General features: G+C 48.7%; 1 protein-coding gene across 2 annotated transcripts in view; it reads left to right on the top strand.

Annotated features, from left to right (window-relative positions):
• LOC115199981 (eIF-2-alpha kinase activator GCN1-like) overlaps positions 1-14,093 on the top strand; it is a 32,781-nt gene that overhangs the window by 741 nt on the left and 17,947 nt on the right. The window contains exons 2-41 of one of the 2 annotated variants that reach the window (XM_029762593.1): positions 704-806; positions 947-1,010; positions 1,114-1,245; positions 1,398-1,506; positions 1,679-1,777; positions 1,920-2,054; positions 2,163-2,231; positions 2,390-2,498; positions 2,611-2,685; positions 2,790-2,918; positions 3,023-3,073; positions 3,182-3,280; positions 3,364-3,537; positions 3,636-3,788; positions 3,944-4,036; positions 4,143-4,218; positions 4,313-4,469; positions 5,414-5,603; positions 5,696-5,820; positions 6,014-6,192; positions 6,319-6,412; positions 6,602-6,715; positions 6,820-7,018; positions 7,272-7,463; positions 7,734-7,915; positions 8,364-8,444; positions 9,078-9,221; positions 9,591-9,715; positions 9,895-10,084; positions 10,212-10,282; positions 10,409-10,574; positions 10,729-10,923; positions 11,324-11,570; positions 11,684-11,805; positions 11,948-12,062; positions 12,260-12,439; positions 12,575-12,795; positions 12,916-12,984; positions 13,076-13,411; positions 13,503-13,645. In XM_029762593.1, coding sequence (XP_029618453.1) covers positions 704-806; positions 947-1,010; positions 1,114-1,245; positions 1,398-1,506; positions 1,679-1,777; positions 1,920-2,054; positions 2,163-2,231; positions 2,390-2,498; positions 2,611-2,685; positions 2,790-2,918; positions 3,023-3,073; positions 3,182-3,280; positions 3,364-3,537; positions 3,636-3,788; positions 3,944-4,036; positions 4,143-4,218; positions 4,313-4,469; positions 5,414-5,603; positions 5,696-5,820; positions 6,014-6,192; positions 6,319-6,412; positions 6,602-6,715; positions 6,820-7,018; positions 7,272-7,463; positions 7,734-7,915; positions 8,364-8,444; positions 9,078-9,221; positions 9,591-9,715; positions 9,895-10,084; positions 10,212-10,282; positions 10,409-10,574; positions 10,729-10,923; positions 11,324-11,570; positions 11,684-11,805; positions 11,948-12,062; positions 12,260-12,439; positions 12,575-12,795; positions 12,916-12,984; positions 13,076-13,411; positions 13,503-13,645 — 5,507 coding nt within the window. The remainder of the gene's footprint in view (positions 1-703; positions 807-946; positions 1,011-1,113; positions 1,246-1,397; positions 1,507-1,678; positions 1,778-1,919; positions 2,055-2,162; positions 2,232-2,389; positions 2,499-2,610; positions 2,686-2,789; positions 2,919-3,022; positions 3,074-3,181; positions 3,281-3,363; positions 3,538-3,635; positions 3,789-3,943; positions 4,037-4,142; positions 4,219-4,312; positions 4,470-5,413; positions 5,604-5,695; positions 5,821-6,013; positions 6,193-6,318; positions 6,413-6,601; positions 6,716-6,819; positions 7,019-7,271; positions 7,464-7,733; positions 7,916-8,363; positions 8,445-9,077; positions 9,222-9,590; positions 9,716-9,894; positions 10,085-10,211; positions 10,283-10,408; positions 10,575-10,728; positions 10,924-11,323; positions 11,571-11,683; positions 11,806-11,947; positions 12,063-12,259; positions 12,440-12,574; positions 12,796-12,915; positions 12,985-13,075; positions 13,412-13,502; positions 13,646-14,093) is intronic. The other variant, XM_029762594.1, reaches the window with a different exon arrangement.

Below are 14,093 nucleotides of genomic sequence, written 5' to 3'. Positions count from 1 at the left end.
TTTGAAAACGGCAACGAAGAATAGCCTCCATTTACACAAGAAAATGTCATGTGACGTCGGAGCTCCAGTCCGCCCACACTAGTCGCCGCTCAACTCCATCATAAATCGTGGAGTTGAGTTTAGTCGGCTACTACTAGCAAGACGTGGCCAGCTAGTTGTTGTTAGCTAACTACTAAGCGAATTTTCTTGTTCATATTGGTGACCAACTCCGTTGATTGAGATGCATTGAAATGCCAACTGTTGTAGCTAGATGAGCAAGTTTTAGCCAGCCTAACTAATTGACCTGTTAGGTAGCATGACGCATTTCATGAAGTTGTTCTTTGTTGGTAACAGCCAATTTTGTTGGAACATAGTTACACTTAATTGCTAGTTAATGCTATCCAGTTATAAGAAGCCAAACATGATTGTCTTCTGAATGTCATATATTGCATTTGGTGACCAACGCCTCAGTATCCCACATTTTGCTAAATAAAATGTTTTGATTGTTATGAGTGGTCTCATCATTTTCTGCCCGATGTCATACCATAGTCTCAGAATATTTGTTTTTCATCTTGATCAATTGAAGACGTCTGGCAAAGTTATAACTTAAAACATACTTTTTAGAGATGCAGTGCAAGTGGTACAAATGATTGACGTTGCACCAGTGACACATTGCCAGACAAAGCTTTATTTTTTTATTTCGGATGTCTGTGTATTGCAACAGGTTTCAGACACACTGAAGAAATTTGCTGTGAAAGTGACCACAGCCAGTGTAAGAGAGCGCAAAGAGGTCATTGGCGAGTTGAAGCAGTGCATTAGTGGCAAAGGTGAGAAGACATATACCCCCAGTCGGCATAATTGTTTTATTTTCTGCTCTCACTCCTTGTGTATTATTTGGCTTGGATGGTCAAGATTGTAGCAAACTGGTGTCAGTGACTGACAATGGTGTGTATGTGTGTTTTTACAGAGCTACCAGAGACGGCCATTAAAGGGCTATGCAAGCTCTTCTGTCTCACTCCACACAGATACCGGTAGGTGCCCTCAATTAGTCTACTGCTCTTCAGGATTCCCCAGTTAGTGATTTGTTAGTAGTGTGTGTGTTGTGTTATAATGAAAACGTTGGCTACTCTGTAGGGATGCTGCATCTCGACGAGCCCTCCTCTCAGTCATTGGCCTATTGGCCGAGTCTCAACCTGAAATCCTAGCAACCAGCCTCCTCCACTGCCTCCTCAACAGTGGTGTAATCAGCAAGAATGGAGCACCCAGGTAGGACATGAGGAAAGGTGGCGGTCCAAGGCGAAATGCCTAGTATCAATTTGTATATACATTTACAGTGTGTTATGTGCAATATTGTACTAATTCAGCCACATATTGAATACCTTGTTTTGGTTCCCTGTCCGTCTGTTATGTGTTGTCAGTAAGAGTACAGGCTCGGCTGCCTTCACCGGGCTGGCCTGGACCTGCCTGCTGGTTCGCTCTGTGTTTTCGGCTCCAGAGAAAAGAGAGGGCCCCATCTGGAAGAAACTGGTAAGTGAACGAGGACAATGCTTATAGAAGCCGTGCCTTTCTCTCTACTGTGAAACAATTTCAGCATGTCAGTTATCAGTATGCTTTCTAGTTCCACACTATTTGTGGGAGTTGTTTGATTTGGACCTTTCTGCGTTCATTCATCCATGATTCACTATCTTTCCTCTAACAGGTGGAGGTCCAGAGTTTGCTGCTGGCTGAGGTGGTGGGTGGGGCTCAAGCGCCAGCACTGAAGTCAACCCTGAAGCACCTGAGCAACATGTGGAAAAAGGTAAGGAAGGTGTGGAGTTGGCGTTCAAGGAATGACCCGACAGTTATAAGAAATATTTGGGCACCGTCACCATGGTCCAGTGTATAATCACTATATTGGATCTGCTGTGATTTAGAATGCTTGTCTCTGCTGTTTTTACCAGAACCCTGGCCTGGCTGATCAGTATGTAAGCACCATTTTGAGTCTGGAACAGAACCCCAGCTCACTGGCTCTACTTGGGGTGTGTCTGGACTTCTGCACAACTCACAAAGACATGGCCACTGTAGAGAAACACAAGGTGAGTCTGATATTAGTTGAATTCAATATATTCTATATTTTTTGCAGATTGAGTCAGCACATATGGTCACATTTGTAATCTCTAACCACGCCTGTATTCTGTTTTCAGAGTGTCATATTGGACCTGTATATGAAGGCAGTCCTCATGAGCAAGACTAGACCACACCAACACATACTGGTGAGTGAAGCTGGACTGCCGCTTCTCAGGGAGATCAAAAGATTGGTGTTCACAACCTAAAGACCACCCATCGCCACAATTGATGTGTATTGTGAAATATCTTTTGGGTGTTGGTGCTGAAAATTCTTCTCTGTAATGTGTTTTGTGTTCCTCCGCAGGACAAGAGTGGTTCGCTGCTGCGGCATGTTTCCCACTCTGAGTTCAAGGAGCTGCTGCTGCCTGCCCTGCAGAAGGCTATGCTCCGCAGCCCAGAGAATGCCATGCAGAGTGAGTACAGTAGCTAATATCATAACCAATACCACAACATACTTTTGTGTATATTCTATACTATGTATTGTAGTTTTGTCCTTTTCAAGATATATTTTCTCCCCTCCTTCAGCCGTTTCCTGTCTACTGGCTTCAGTGACACTTGACCTCAGTCAGTATGCCATGGATATTGGAAAAGGCATTGCAAGTAAGTCATGCCTTTATATGTAGAAATGTAGCTATTTGAGGGTGGGTGTGTGTGTGTGTGTGTGTGTGTGTGTGTGTGTAACCAGGCTGTGCTATGTGTTTCAGGCCAGCTGAAGGCCAATAACCCCCAGCTGATGGAGCAGGCAGTGCAGGCCATGCAGAACCTGGCCAAGCAGTGTAGTGACCCCAGTGCTGTACAGGACGTCGTCACACACCTCTTCAGCATCCTGGGAGGCAAGGACAGCACACGTACTGTCACCTAAGAAACATTTGAGCGCATATGGCAGCACCTAGTGTAAAGTATCTTTTTGCACTAACAGAACAGTGTGTTTTTTCAGGGTCAGAGGGGAAGCTCACAGCGTTCGGCCAGAAGATGAGTGTGCTGTCAGGTAACGTTGTCCCAAGTGTCCTGTCTTTCATAACCCGCACTTAGTATGTTCGTCTTGCAGACAGATGGATGTTGTCTTTTAACCCCTGTTTTGACTTGTTCTGCCCAGGTATCGGCAGCTGCAGCCGTCATGCTGTGTCGGGCACCTCCAGCCAAACTCTCAGCTCTGCAGTCGCTGTGCTGTTTATCCCTTATCTGCAACAAGAAGGTAAGAACTATGTCTCATTCCTTCCTCCTTCTCATTCCCTTCGTCCGTAAAGAGAGAGGTGCTCATGTGTTTCTGTCTGTCAGTCCATGAGGGGACCCTGGTGCACGCGGTGGCTGCGCTGTCTCAGTGGAGTGGGCGGCTCACAGTGGAGGTCCCCAAGGCTCTGCTGGAATGGTTCAAGAAGGCCTTCACCCTCAAGACCTCCACCTCTCCTGTCCGCCACGCATACCTGCAGGCCATGCTGGGGGCTTTCAAAGGTCAGTTAATCACAGGCACTGGGCAACTTTATCTGTGTCCAGTTCTACAGCATGCAGGAGGCACAGTGTCATAGTCGTGACCCCTCTCTCCTCCCCAGGTGACACTCTGGGACAGGCATCTGACCTCGTGCCCCTCCTCCTCCAGACAGTGGAGAAGGCTGCGGCCCAGAACTCCCAGCATGCCCTGCTGTCAGAGGGTGTGGCTGCTGCTGTTCTCCTGAGTCGACTGTCTCTGCTGGAGACTCAGACAGGTGAGTGAATCTACAGTAGGATCATGACACTCCATGAGATTAATGAAGGCCTAGATCTTTGATTCTGTTTAATGAGGTTGCCTGTAGGGGACAGCATCCTTGTTCACAGTTTGGAGACTGACATAAAATGGTGTGTTTTTTTGTTTTTGCTGCAGAGGCCAAGTTAGCTGGCTTCTGGACCCTGATCCTGGATGAGAAGAAACCCATATTCACCACAGAGAAGTTCCTCTCCCAGGCCAGTGAGGAAGGTGAGGCAGAAACAAACAATACACAAATATGCCAACAATCAGTCATCACACAAGCGTCAAAATATGGAATGACATTGAGTAGTAAACCTGGCTTCTTTCACCCCAGCTCTGTGCACAGTGATACAGCTGTGTGAGAGACTTTTCCTGGACCACTCCCACAGACTCACCAATGGCAAATCACAGTAAGTGACTTTGACGCTGGTCAAGCATAGCGGTTTTCCAAACATTGTTCCCATTCTCCTCTTAACTGTCACTCCATTGCTCCCCTTTCCTTAGGATGTACCACCGTGCCACTGTGGCGGTGCTGCTGTCTCGTAGTTGGCGTGTGCGGAAGCGGGCACAGCAGATCGTGAAGAAGCTGCTCTCCCTGGGCGGCTCCGGCCTAGCCTACGGCCTTCTGGGAGAACTCAGAGTGGTCATCAACAAACACAAGGTAAGAATAGTTGACGATGGGATGCACTACACATTTTAATGGGTTTGTCGTGTCACTTCAGTGGTACTATAAACTAGTAATGACTGAATAATTAAATTGGGATGTTAGACATGGATCTTATTTTCTTTCTATTTGTAGTGTATTCTCTACATTGTGTTTGTCATAAACCAGGTTTCCATCCAACCTTCTTATGTGAGTAAAGTACATGTCGGATAAAAAAATGTCACGACAGGCCTGATGGAAACTTTCCAAATGTCGACAGAACAAAATACGCTAGACAGGGTGAGATCTTTTTGTGTCTGTAAAATTAATTATGCGAGAAATGGCGTCAAACGCATTATTGCGCAAATATTGATATAATAACCATCATATCGAATTAAACATGGAGTCGCGTGATATGTTGGGGTCCTCCCACTACGGCTCTGGAAAACATGCAGTTTATTAGGCTGCAGATGAAATAATTTATGATGAACTTCACAGAGTAATGCTGCTTTCCAATAAATATCGAAGATCTTATTCTGGTGACATGATTATCGATGCTTGGCTACCGTTTGACTAATAATAATAGGAGTGTAGGTATCTGTGAGCTGTTTTGTACAGCTGACAAACCAACACCAGAGTGGGCACATTCACTATATCATGCAAACATTCTTGTGACAAAACGGTCAATAGAGTTGAAAATTTGATGGAAACCCATTTACTTGTATTAAATTATTCGGTACATGGGAATTTAACCGCTAAAGTTTTATGTGCACTACATCGTCACTCACAGCTTTTTATCAGCAACGAGTCAATTTGATGGGAATCAAATTTTCTCACCATCTTTGGTGGGAAAATGTGCATATTGTTTTTATGCAGATTTTAGAATATTTGCATGAAAATCTGTGGCCAATTGGATGGAAACCTAGCTACTGACTAAATACTGCATCTTTATCTTTCCCCAGGTGTTGCCTCAGGAGGTGCTGCAGGCGGAGTCAGGGGAGTTGTCTGAGGTGGGCAAGGCCTACTGTCCCCCTCGCGTCCTGCTGGAAGCGCTGTGTGTGGTGTGCTCTGTAGCTGGCCAGTGGAGCGACCCGGCCGAGGCAGACAAGATGGCCATGGAGATCCTCATCGTCACCCACCATCCCTCAATAGGTCTGCTGGATTACACTATAGCATCTTTCACACTGCAGTTTGTATAAACCCACTTCTAGTACTGACGTATTTTCTCCTCTCCTCCGATGCAGTTGCAGCTCGACCCGGGCTGTGGCCTTACCTGCTGTCCAGCATGAACATCAAAGCCCATGAGTTCATCGACAAGAACCTGGATGACATTCTGCCACGGCTGCTGGAGGCCAACGCTGACAATCAGGTCAGAACATATTTCTCAGAGTGACATCCTTATATCAGATGTACACATTGCAATACACATACATACTTACACTCACAGCCAAGGGTTGGTTCAGGCCCACTTTTGCCCGTGTGATTAGTTGAGACAAGCCTATGGTCCAACTTAACCTGTTCTCTTATTGGCTGACTGATGGTTGGTCCTCTTGTTTCTCCAGGCTGTAAGGAATGCGGTTGGCGCCCTGTCCGGTCTCTCTCCTATCAAGCTGTTGCCGCGGGTGATGGAGCATGTGAAACAGTGGCTGTCCAACCCGGCGCTGCGGCAGGTCACCAGAGAGGAGTACGCCATCATGCTCACCCCTGAGGGAGAGCTGTATGACAAGAGCATCATCCAGAGGTAGGACACGAACACACTGTATTACTACTGTAAGAGGTGATCTGTAGGTTTACCATTGTAGACACCTTGGCTATGTTGATTTGTTTGTTGTTGCTTGTTTCAACATTTCATTCTCTTCCTGTGCAGTGCCCAGCAGGAGAGCACTAAGAAGGGCAACATCAAGAGGGAGAACAAGGCCTACTCGTATAAGGAACAGATCATAGAACTGGAGCTGCAGGAGGTGAGACTGGGGGACTAGACGCACTCCTATCTCATCTTATGGGTTACTAGATACAGGAGCATATCGGAACTGTTTGATCCTCCTCTGTTAACTTATCACATCATTTTAGTAGGTTGAATTAGGATGGAACCATTATTAATTGAAGAAAGTAGTTTTGAAATTCACTGGGATTTTGATGTTGTGGTTTAGGAGATCAAGAAGAAGAAAGGAATCAAAGACGAGTTGCAGCTGACCAGCAAACAGAAGGAGATGATGCAAGCCCAGCTGGAGAAAGAGTCCTCCATTCGCAAGAGACTACAGGGGGTACTGCCTGACATTTTAACACGTGCCCTGTTTCTCAAACTTTAGATTCTGGACATTGACATGATAATATTCCTGTTTGATTGATCATTGATTGTGGTTGTCAGTTGGACATGGAGCTGCAGTGTGCGTTGGGTCTGCTGGAGGCAACGTTGATCCAGAAGCCTCCCCAGATCTCCTGGCAGCTCCCAGGGGTCCTCCAGGTCCTACTGCCTCTCCTCCACTCCCCCTTGGCCGCCCCACGCCTGCAGCAGGTCTTCCTCGACATAGGAGCCTGTCTCATTTCCAAGGAGCTGCACTACCTGGGTACATGGACTACTACACTAGGGAGAGCTTTCTCTCACGTTCCCTCTCTGTGTTCTTGTTCACACACCTTCACAGATCTCACAGGACTGGATAGGAGAAAGCAACATGGTGGAAATTCCACTTAGCTTACATGAAAACTGTAGAGTTGTTGCTTATTACATATCTCCAGTTGTCTGATCTGTGGAGGGAAATAGTTTCTGTGAGGAAACTTCCTCTAACCTCCTGCATGTTCTACTCCCGGCCTTCTCCACAGCTGTGCTGGTGGGCCAGGTGACGCTGCGCCTGATGAAACCTGAGTGTGATCTGGACGAGGCCTGGGGACAGGAGGATCTAGATACAGCCACCCAGCGCACAGTCGGCCTGCTGCACATGCACACTGTCCCACACAGAGAGGGCAAGGCTGGTGGTGAGCACACTGTCCCACACAGAGAGGGCAAGGCTGGTGGTGAGCACCCTGTCCCACACAGAGAGGGCAAGGCTGGTGGGGAGCACCCTGTCCCACACAGAGAGGGCAAGGCTGGTGGGGAGCACCCTGTCCCACACAGAGAGGGCAAGGCTGGTGGTGAGGACACACACGCAGAGAGAGGGCAAGGCTGGTGGTGAGGACACACACGCAGAGAGAGGGCGAGACAATAGTGACGACAAACACACATCAAGGACATAGTGCAAGTATATTACCTGCAGGTGGCCTAATGCGCTTATCCTGTTGTTTCAGACATGGCTCCACTCTCTGCCCCAGCCTTCTCCTTCTGTTTCCCCCTGCTCAACACCGTGCTCAGGGACTCCTCAGGCAGCAACGAGGAGACGGAGAGCATGCAGGTCCGCGCCCTGCAGGTCATCAATGTCCACGCTCAACTCCGCGCCGAGGTTGACACCACAGACATACTCATCGATGAGGTAAGAGTTGATCAAGTTGGGCCTCCCGAGTGGCACAGCGGGAGGCCGGGTTAAAGGAGGGTTTGGCCGGGGGGGCTTTACTTGGCTCATCGCGCCCTAGCGACTCCTAGTGGCGGGCTGCAGGCTGACCCTGGTCATCAGTGGAACAGTGTTTCCTCCAACACATTGATGCGGCTGACCTCTGGGTTAAGTTGGCGGATGTTTCGGAGGACCCATGACTCGACCTTCGCCTCCCGAGCCCGTTGGGGAGTGGCAGCGATGAGACATGATTGAAATTGGAGAGAAAAAGAGCTAAAAAACAAAAAAGTTTGAGTTTAGCAGCGTTGTCACCTCCCTTTGTCTGAGGCGTTCTATCAATATATATACTTGTCCTCTCTTCCTAAACTCTCCACTCTATCGTAGACAAAGGGCTTATGTTTGTGTGATGTGTTTCTTGTCTCTGTCTCAGAATGGACCTGAGCTGCTCCCTCGTTTCGGTATGCTGCTCCTCCTGACCAGAGTCATCTCCACTGCAGCACCCAGACTGCAGGTACACCATGCTTCTATTAGCCTGACGACAACGCACTAAATCCTTCCGCTGCTCGGTCATTTGCCGCTACGCACTTTAGTCTGAGACTTCTATGGTCCCGTGTGGCTCAGTTGGTAGAGCATGGTGTTTGCAACGCCAGGGTTGTGGGTTCGATTCCCACGGGGGACCAGTACAGAATGGGAAAAAATGTATGAAATGTATGCATTCACTACTGTAAGTCGCTCTGGATAAGAGCGCCTGCTAAATGACTATAATGTAAATGTAAAATGTTCTATCACAGAAGTCGTTTGTGGCAGCGAGAGGGGCGTTGTACAAAACAGTCATCAGTGATTGGATGGTCTCTAACTAATCAAGAGTATCAGAGCCAATGACGAATTTTCAAACTTCTGCTCTGGCCCAACCCATCGGTTTATGGACCAATCAGACAGCCCCGCATGTGTTTGCATTTGGTAAAGGGTTGAGGAGGTACACGGACCCAGACTCATTGCGGAGAAGAAACCAACGTCCGGAAGGAGTCTGTGTAGCCAGGCAATGCTTCTACCACATTTACAGACAAATACGGATCAGTAGAGCTATCGCGTACGTTTATTCTGTGTGTGTGTGTGTAGATCTGTAATTGTTTGTGTGTTTCAGGTGCTGGCGTCCCAGTGTCTGACAGCGGTGTGTGCCAGTGGAGGAGGAGAGAAGGGCTGTGCTCTGGCTGAGCAGGATGAGATCGACGTCCTACTGGAGGCTCTGCTCTCCCCCTGCTTCTCTGTCAGAGACGCTGCCCTCAGGGTGAGGAAATAGGAAACCGCTTCTAACCCAAAGACATAAGACTGCTGAACAGTTCATTAAACGGCTACCCGGACTTTCTGCTTTCCATACCCTACCTACATGTACATATTACCTCAATGAATCACCCCAACTACCTAATACACCAGCACACTGACTCGTTACCCCTTGTATATAGCCTCATTATTGTTATTTTATTGTTTATCGATTTGTTTGGAAAGTGCTCGTAATGAAGCATTTGACGGTAAAGTCTACACTTGCTGTATTCGGCACGTGATAAATGCGATTTGATTAGTGTGTGTGTGTACTGTGCGTAATTACTGTGCGTGGGTCTTTGGATGTGTGTTAATGTCTCTCTCTGTCTCTGTCCAGGGCCTGACGGAGATGGAGATGGCTCTGCCTACAGAAAGTACAGATGCCAGTGGTCTGAGTGTCCTCCGCAGGCTGTGGGTGTCCAGGTTTGATGTGGAGGAGGAGGGAAGGACTCTGGCTGAGAAGTGAGTAGCTAATGTTGCCCCATCTATGTAATACTTTTCATATAATACTAATACTTTGCATATAGGATATAGCTCCCCTCTTCAGAATGACTTTGCTTTTGTGAAGTAGCGTGTCTCCCATCGTGTTGCGTAGCTGCTGTGACTGACCGTACCACTCTGCTCCCCCTTCTCTCCCCCAGGCTGTGGCAGGCTCTGTGTCTGGAGCTGGTCCCTGAGCTGTGCTCTCTGCTCATCGGGGATGTGACCCACCACGAGGAAGCTGTGCGTACTGCAGGGGCCGAGGCTCTGTCCAGCGCCATCAGCGAGTACCGCGACCAGTCCCCCATAGTCCTGGGCCAGCTCAATGAGCTCTACCACCAGAAACTCTACGTGAGTCTCCCTCCACCGTGTCCCTCCTATCACAGCTCAGAAGTAGCCACTAGTCACTGGGTATCAGGAGTGGTGTAATATTGTAGACTAGAACCATGGTCAATGTGAAACTGTTGTTTTTTTCTAGAGACCTCCTCCTGTCCTGGATGCTTTAGGACGAGTCATCTCTGAACAACCACCTGACCAGTGGGAAGCCAGGTTAGAGGACGCTCTGCCACTCCACAATGTCAATACAACTCTTATTCTACTCTCTAGATCCTTATTTGCTGTGTTTATGTGGGACCACCTTGTGCATGGTGTCTAAGGGTGTGTTGGTGTCTGCAGGTGTGGCATCGCCCTGGCTCTGAACAAGCTGTGTCAGTATCTGGATGAGCCCCAGGTCACTCCTCTCTTCCTGTTCTTTGTTCCTGACGCCCTGAATGACCGTCACCCTGAGGTGCGGCGCTGCATGCTGGACGCTGCCCTCTCCGCCCTCAACACACACGGAAAGGTACCAACATGGTTTATTTGATTTATTCTATACAACCACACCCATCTCCTGGCACCCAATGCAAATGCTCTTCTCTCAATGGACTCCTACTAACTCAATACATATCCATTTTTGTGGCTCCTTTCTGAGCAGTGTGTTGCCTGTTGTGTTCCAGGACAATGTGAGCTCCCTGCTCCCGGTGTTCGAGGAGTTCCTGAAGGACGCCCCCCAGGACGCCAGCTACGACTCAGTCCGCCAGAGTGTGGTCATCTTAATGGGCTCTCTGGCCAAACATCTGGACAAGAGTGACCCCAAGGTCAAACCCATCGTGGCCAAGCTCATCACTGCCCTTTCCACACCCTCACAGCAGGTACTGGAACAATCCCTTGAAAAGGACAGAAAGGCCCACACACTGAACATGGTCCCAATTACCACCTTTATTGACAAGGTTTCGTTCCAACAAGGATCTTCGTCTATGTTGGACGAAAAAGTTGTCAATGAAGGTGGCAGTTGGAAGCATATTACATTAGCAGTTCTTTTCAAGTATCCTTCATTAGTCCAGCAACTCTGTTTTTTAAGGATGTGCATATGACCACCAACCTTTCTCTGGTAAAGTCCCTCCCATTATTCTTTTATATGTTTCATCTTGATTTCTATAACCTGTATGCATTGACCTTTACAACGAAATGCCTTTACATTAGCCTCAGCTGAGCATCACTAATCCTGCTTGTAGTAACTGTTGCCTTGTCCGTCTCTCCTCCCTCCCTCAGGTCCAGGAGTCTGTGGCTAGCTGCCTGCCCCCTCTGGTCCCTGCCATTAGGGAGGATGCTGGGGGGATGGTGCGGAAGCTGCTGCAGCTGCTGCTGGAGAGTGACAAGTATGCTGAGAGAAAGGGCGCGGCCTACGGCCTGGCAGGCCTGGTTAAAGGCCTGGGCATCCTGGCCCTCAAACAGCAGGACATCATGAGCACCCTGACCGACGCCATCCAGGACAAGAAGAACTTCAGACGCAGAGAGGGTTGGTGACTCCTCGCCAGTTGCTTAATCTCTGCTGGGCTCCGTGGTTTAGTTGGTTCTCCCACTATCTGTGACTGATTTTTATACAGTTCTCTCTCCCTCTCTCTTTTCCAGGTGCCCTGTTTGCCTTTGAGATGCTGTGCAACATGCTGGGGAAGCTGTTTGAGCCCTACGTGGTCCACGTGCTTCCTCACCTCCTGCTTTGCTTCGGGGACGGGAACCAGTATGTCAGAGAGGTAGGATGACCATTACCAGCTTCTCATTTCAATCCCACCTCCCTTTCATTTTCTCACACACTCATTTTCCAGCTAATAATTCTCACATTCACTCACGTTTTGTTGTGCATTACGCTCTGCCTAACCTCCCTGCCCTTTCCAGGCGGCAGATGACTGTGCCAAGGCGGTGATGAGGAACCTGAGTGCCCATGGGGTGAAGCTGGTGCTGCCCTCCCTGCTGGTGGCTCTGGAGGAGGAATCCTGGAGGACAAAAGCAGGTGAGGGTCAACCCACAGCATCATGGGCCTTTTTAGAGAGCTCTGAGGACACAACCATTCAAAATCAATCACCTGTTAGACTTATTTCAGCTGGTTACTCCTGATACCGCCATACCTCTTATCCTGTCCTTCCTTCCTCTGCACCTCACTACTGCTTCTGTTGCTCCCTCTCTCCCCCCTCTCTCTTCTCCCTCCAGGTTCTGTGGAGCTCCTGGGGGCCATGGCATACTGTGCCCCTAAGCAGCTGTCCTCCTGCCTGCCCAGCATTGTGCCCAAGCTGACCGAGGTGCTGACTGACTCCCATGTCAAAGTGCAGAATGCCGGCCAGCAGGCCCTACGACAGATTGGCTCTGTCATCCGCAACCCTGAGATCCTGGGTAAAGAGGGCTGTGTTAAACTCTGAGATTTAGTTAGACAAATGACAAACTTCAGTTCAGAGCGGTATGAATAGGATTTTATTTCAGATTTGTACTTTAGGATAGTTACTAACAGATTTTCTCTCCCCCTCTCAGCCATAACCCCCATCCTGCTGGACGCCCTCACTGACCCCTCCCGTAAGACCCAGAACTGCCTGCAGACGCTGCTGGACACCAAGTTTGTCCACTTCATCGACGCCCCCTCCCTGGCCCTCATCATGCCCATCGTCCAGAGGGCCTTCCAGGACCGCTCCACCGACACTCGCAAGATGGCCGCTCAGATCATCGGCAACATGTATTCCCTCACCGACCAGAAGGTACCAAGCAGCACTGGGATATTGAGTTGCATTGTACTACAATTGATCTTCTAAAATGCTCTACTGTTGTATAATGTGTGTGTTTCTAACGGTTGACACAATGTGTTGTCTTTGTTACAGGACCTGTCCCCATACCTGCCCAGTGTCATTCCTGGACTCAAAGCCTCTCTGCTGGACCCTGTGCCCGAGGTATGTGCTTGTACCGAAGAGCTCATCAACAAACAAGTGAATGTGATTTGGTTACCTGATAACTCTCGCTCCTTCTCATCTCCTCTACCAGGTGCGTACCGTGTCAGCCAAGGCCCTGGGTGCCATGGTGAAGGGCATGGGTGAGTCGTGCTTTGATGACCTGCTTCCCTGGCTCATGGAGACCCTGGCTTCTGAGCAGAGCTCTGTGGACCGCTCTGGAGCTGCCCAAGGTCTGGCTGAGGTGATGGCTGGGCTGGGCGTGGAGAAGCTGGACAAGCTGATGCCAGACGTGGTGCAGACGGCCAGCAAGGTGGACATCGCCTCCCACGTCCGCGACGGTTACATCATGATGTTCATCTACTTGCCACTCACCTTCGGGGACAGGTTCACACCCTACGTTGGCCCCATCATCCCCTGCATCCTCAAGGTATGGAGCACTCTCCATTCACCATCCCTCCAATCCCTCTCTCTCTGGTTGTGAATACCTCTCATCAGTCTCCCCTCTCCTCTGTTTTCAGGCTCTGGCTGATGAGAATGAATATGTGAGGGACACTGCCCTGCGTGCCGGCCAGCGCATCATCAGTATGTACGCTGAGACTGCCATCGCCCTGCTGCTGCCTGAACTGGAACAGGGCCTGTTTGACGACCTCTGGAGAATTCGGTCAGACATCTACTCAAACATCATTTATGTGATATTATAAGGTGTCAGTGGGTGAAAACGAGCTTCTTTGTGTTATACATTGCGTTTTACCAAGACAAATAGGATTCTTTCTGTGTCTTTCTGTAACGTATTGACAATAAGCACCGAGCTCCGTTGACAGGGGTGCTTGTTTCTCGGCTAAAACTTTTTAGGATTTTACATTTTGTGGTCGTCGTCTTCCAAGTTGTTTCCGCAGATGCAAATGGAAAAATTAGCATGACACCGGCTGAATTAAATGTAAAAGGCTGAAATATGCTCTGACATTTCAGAGATACGCTTGTTTTTGTGAGACGTCTGTGAAAAGAACAAACTTTGCATTAATATGAACAGCGTATACTAAAATATGAAAATACTATTTCTCAAATCCGTCTGTTGTTTTATGTCTTCTGGATATGAGAAGATGACGAGT

Source organism: Salmo trutta, chromosome 9 (genome assembly GCF_901001165.1).
Source record: "Salmo trutta chromosome 9, fSalTru1.1, whole genome shotgun sequence".
Lineage (NCBI taxonomy): Eukaryota > Metazoa > Chordata > Actinopteri > Salmoniformes > Salmonidae > Salmo > Salmo trutta.
Note: the sequence above shows the minus strand (reverse complement) of the source record. Positions and strands in the feature narration are given on the sequence as shown.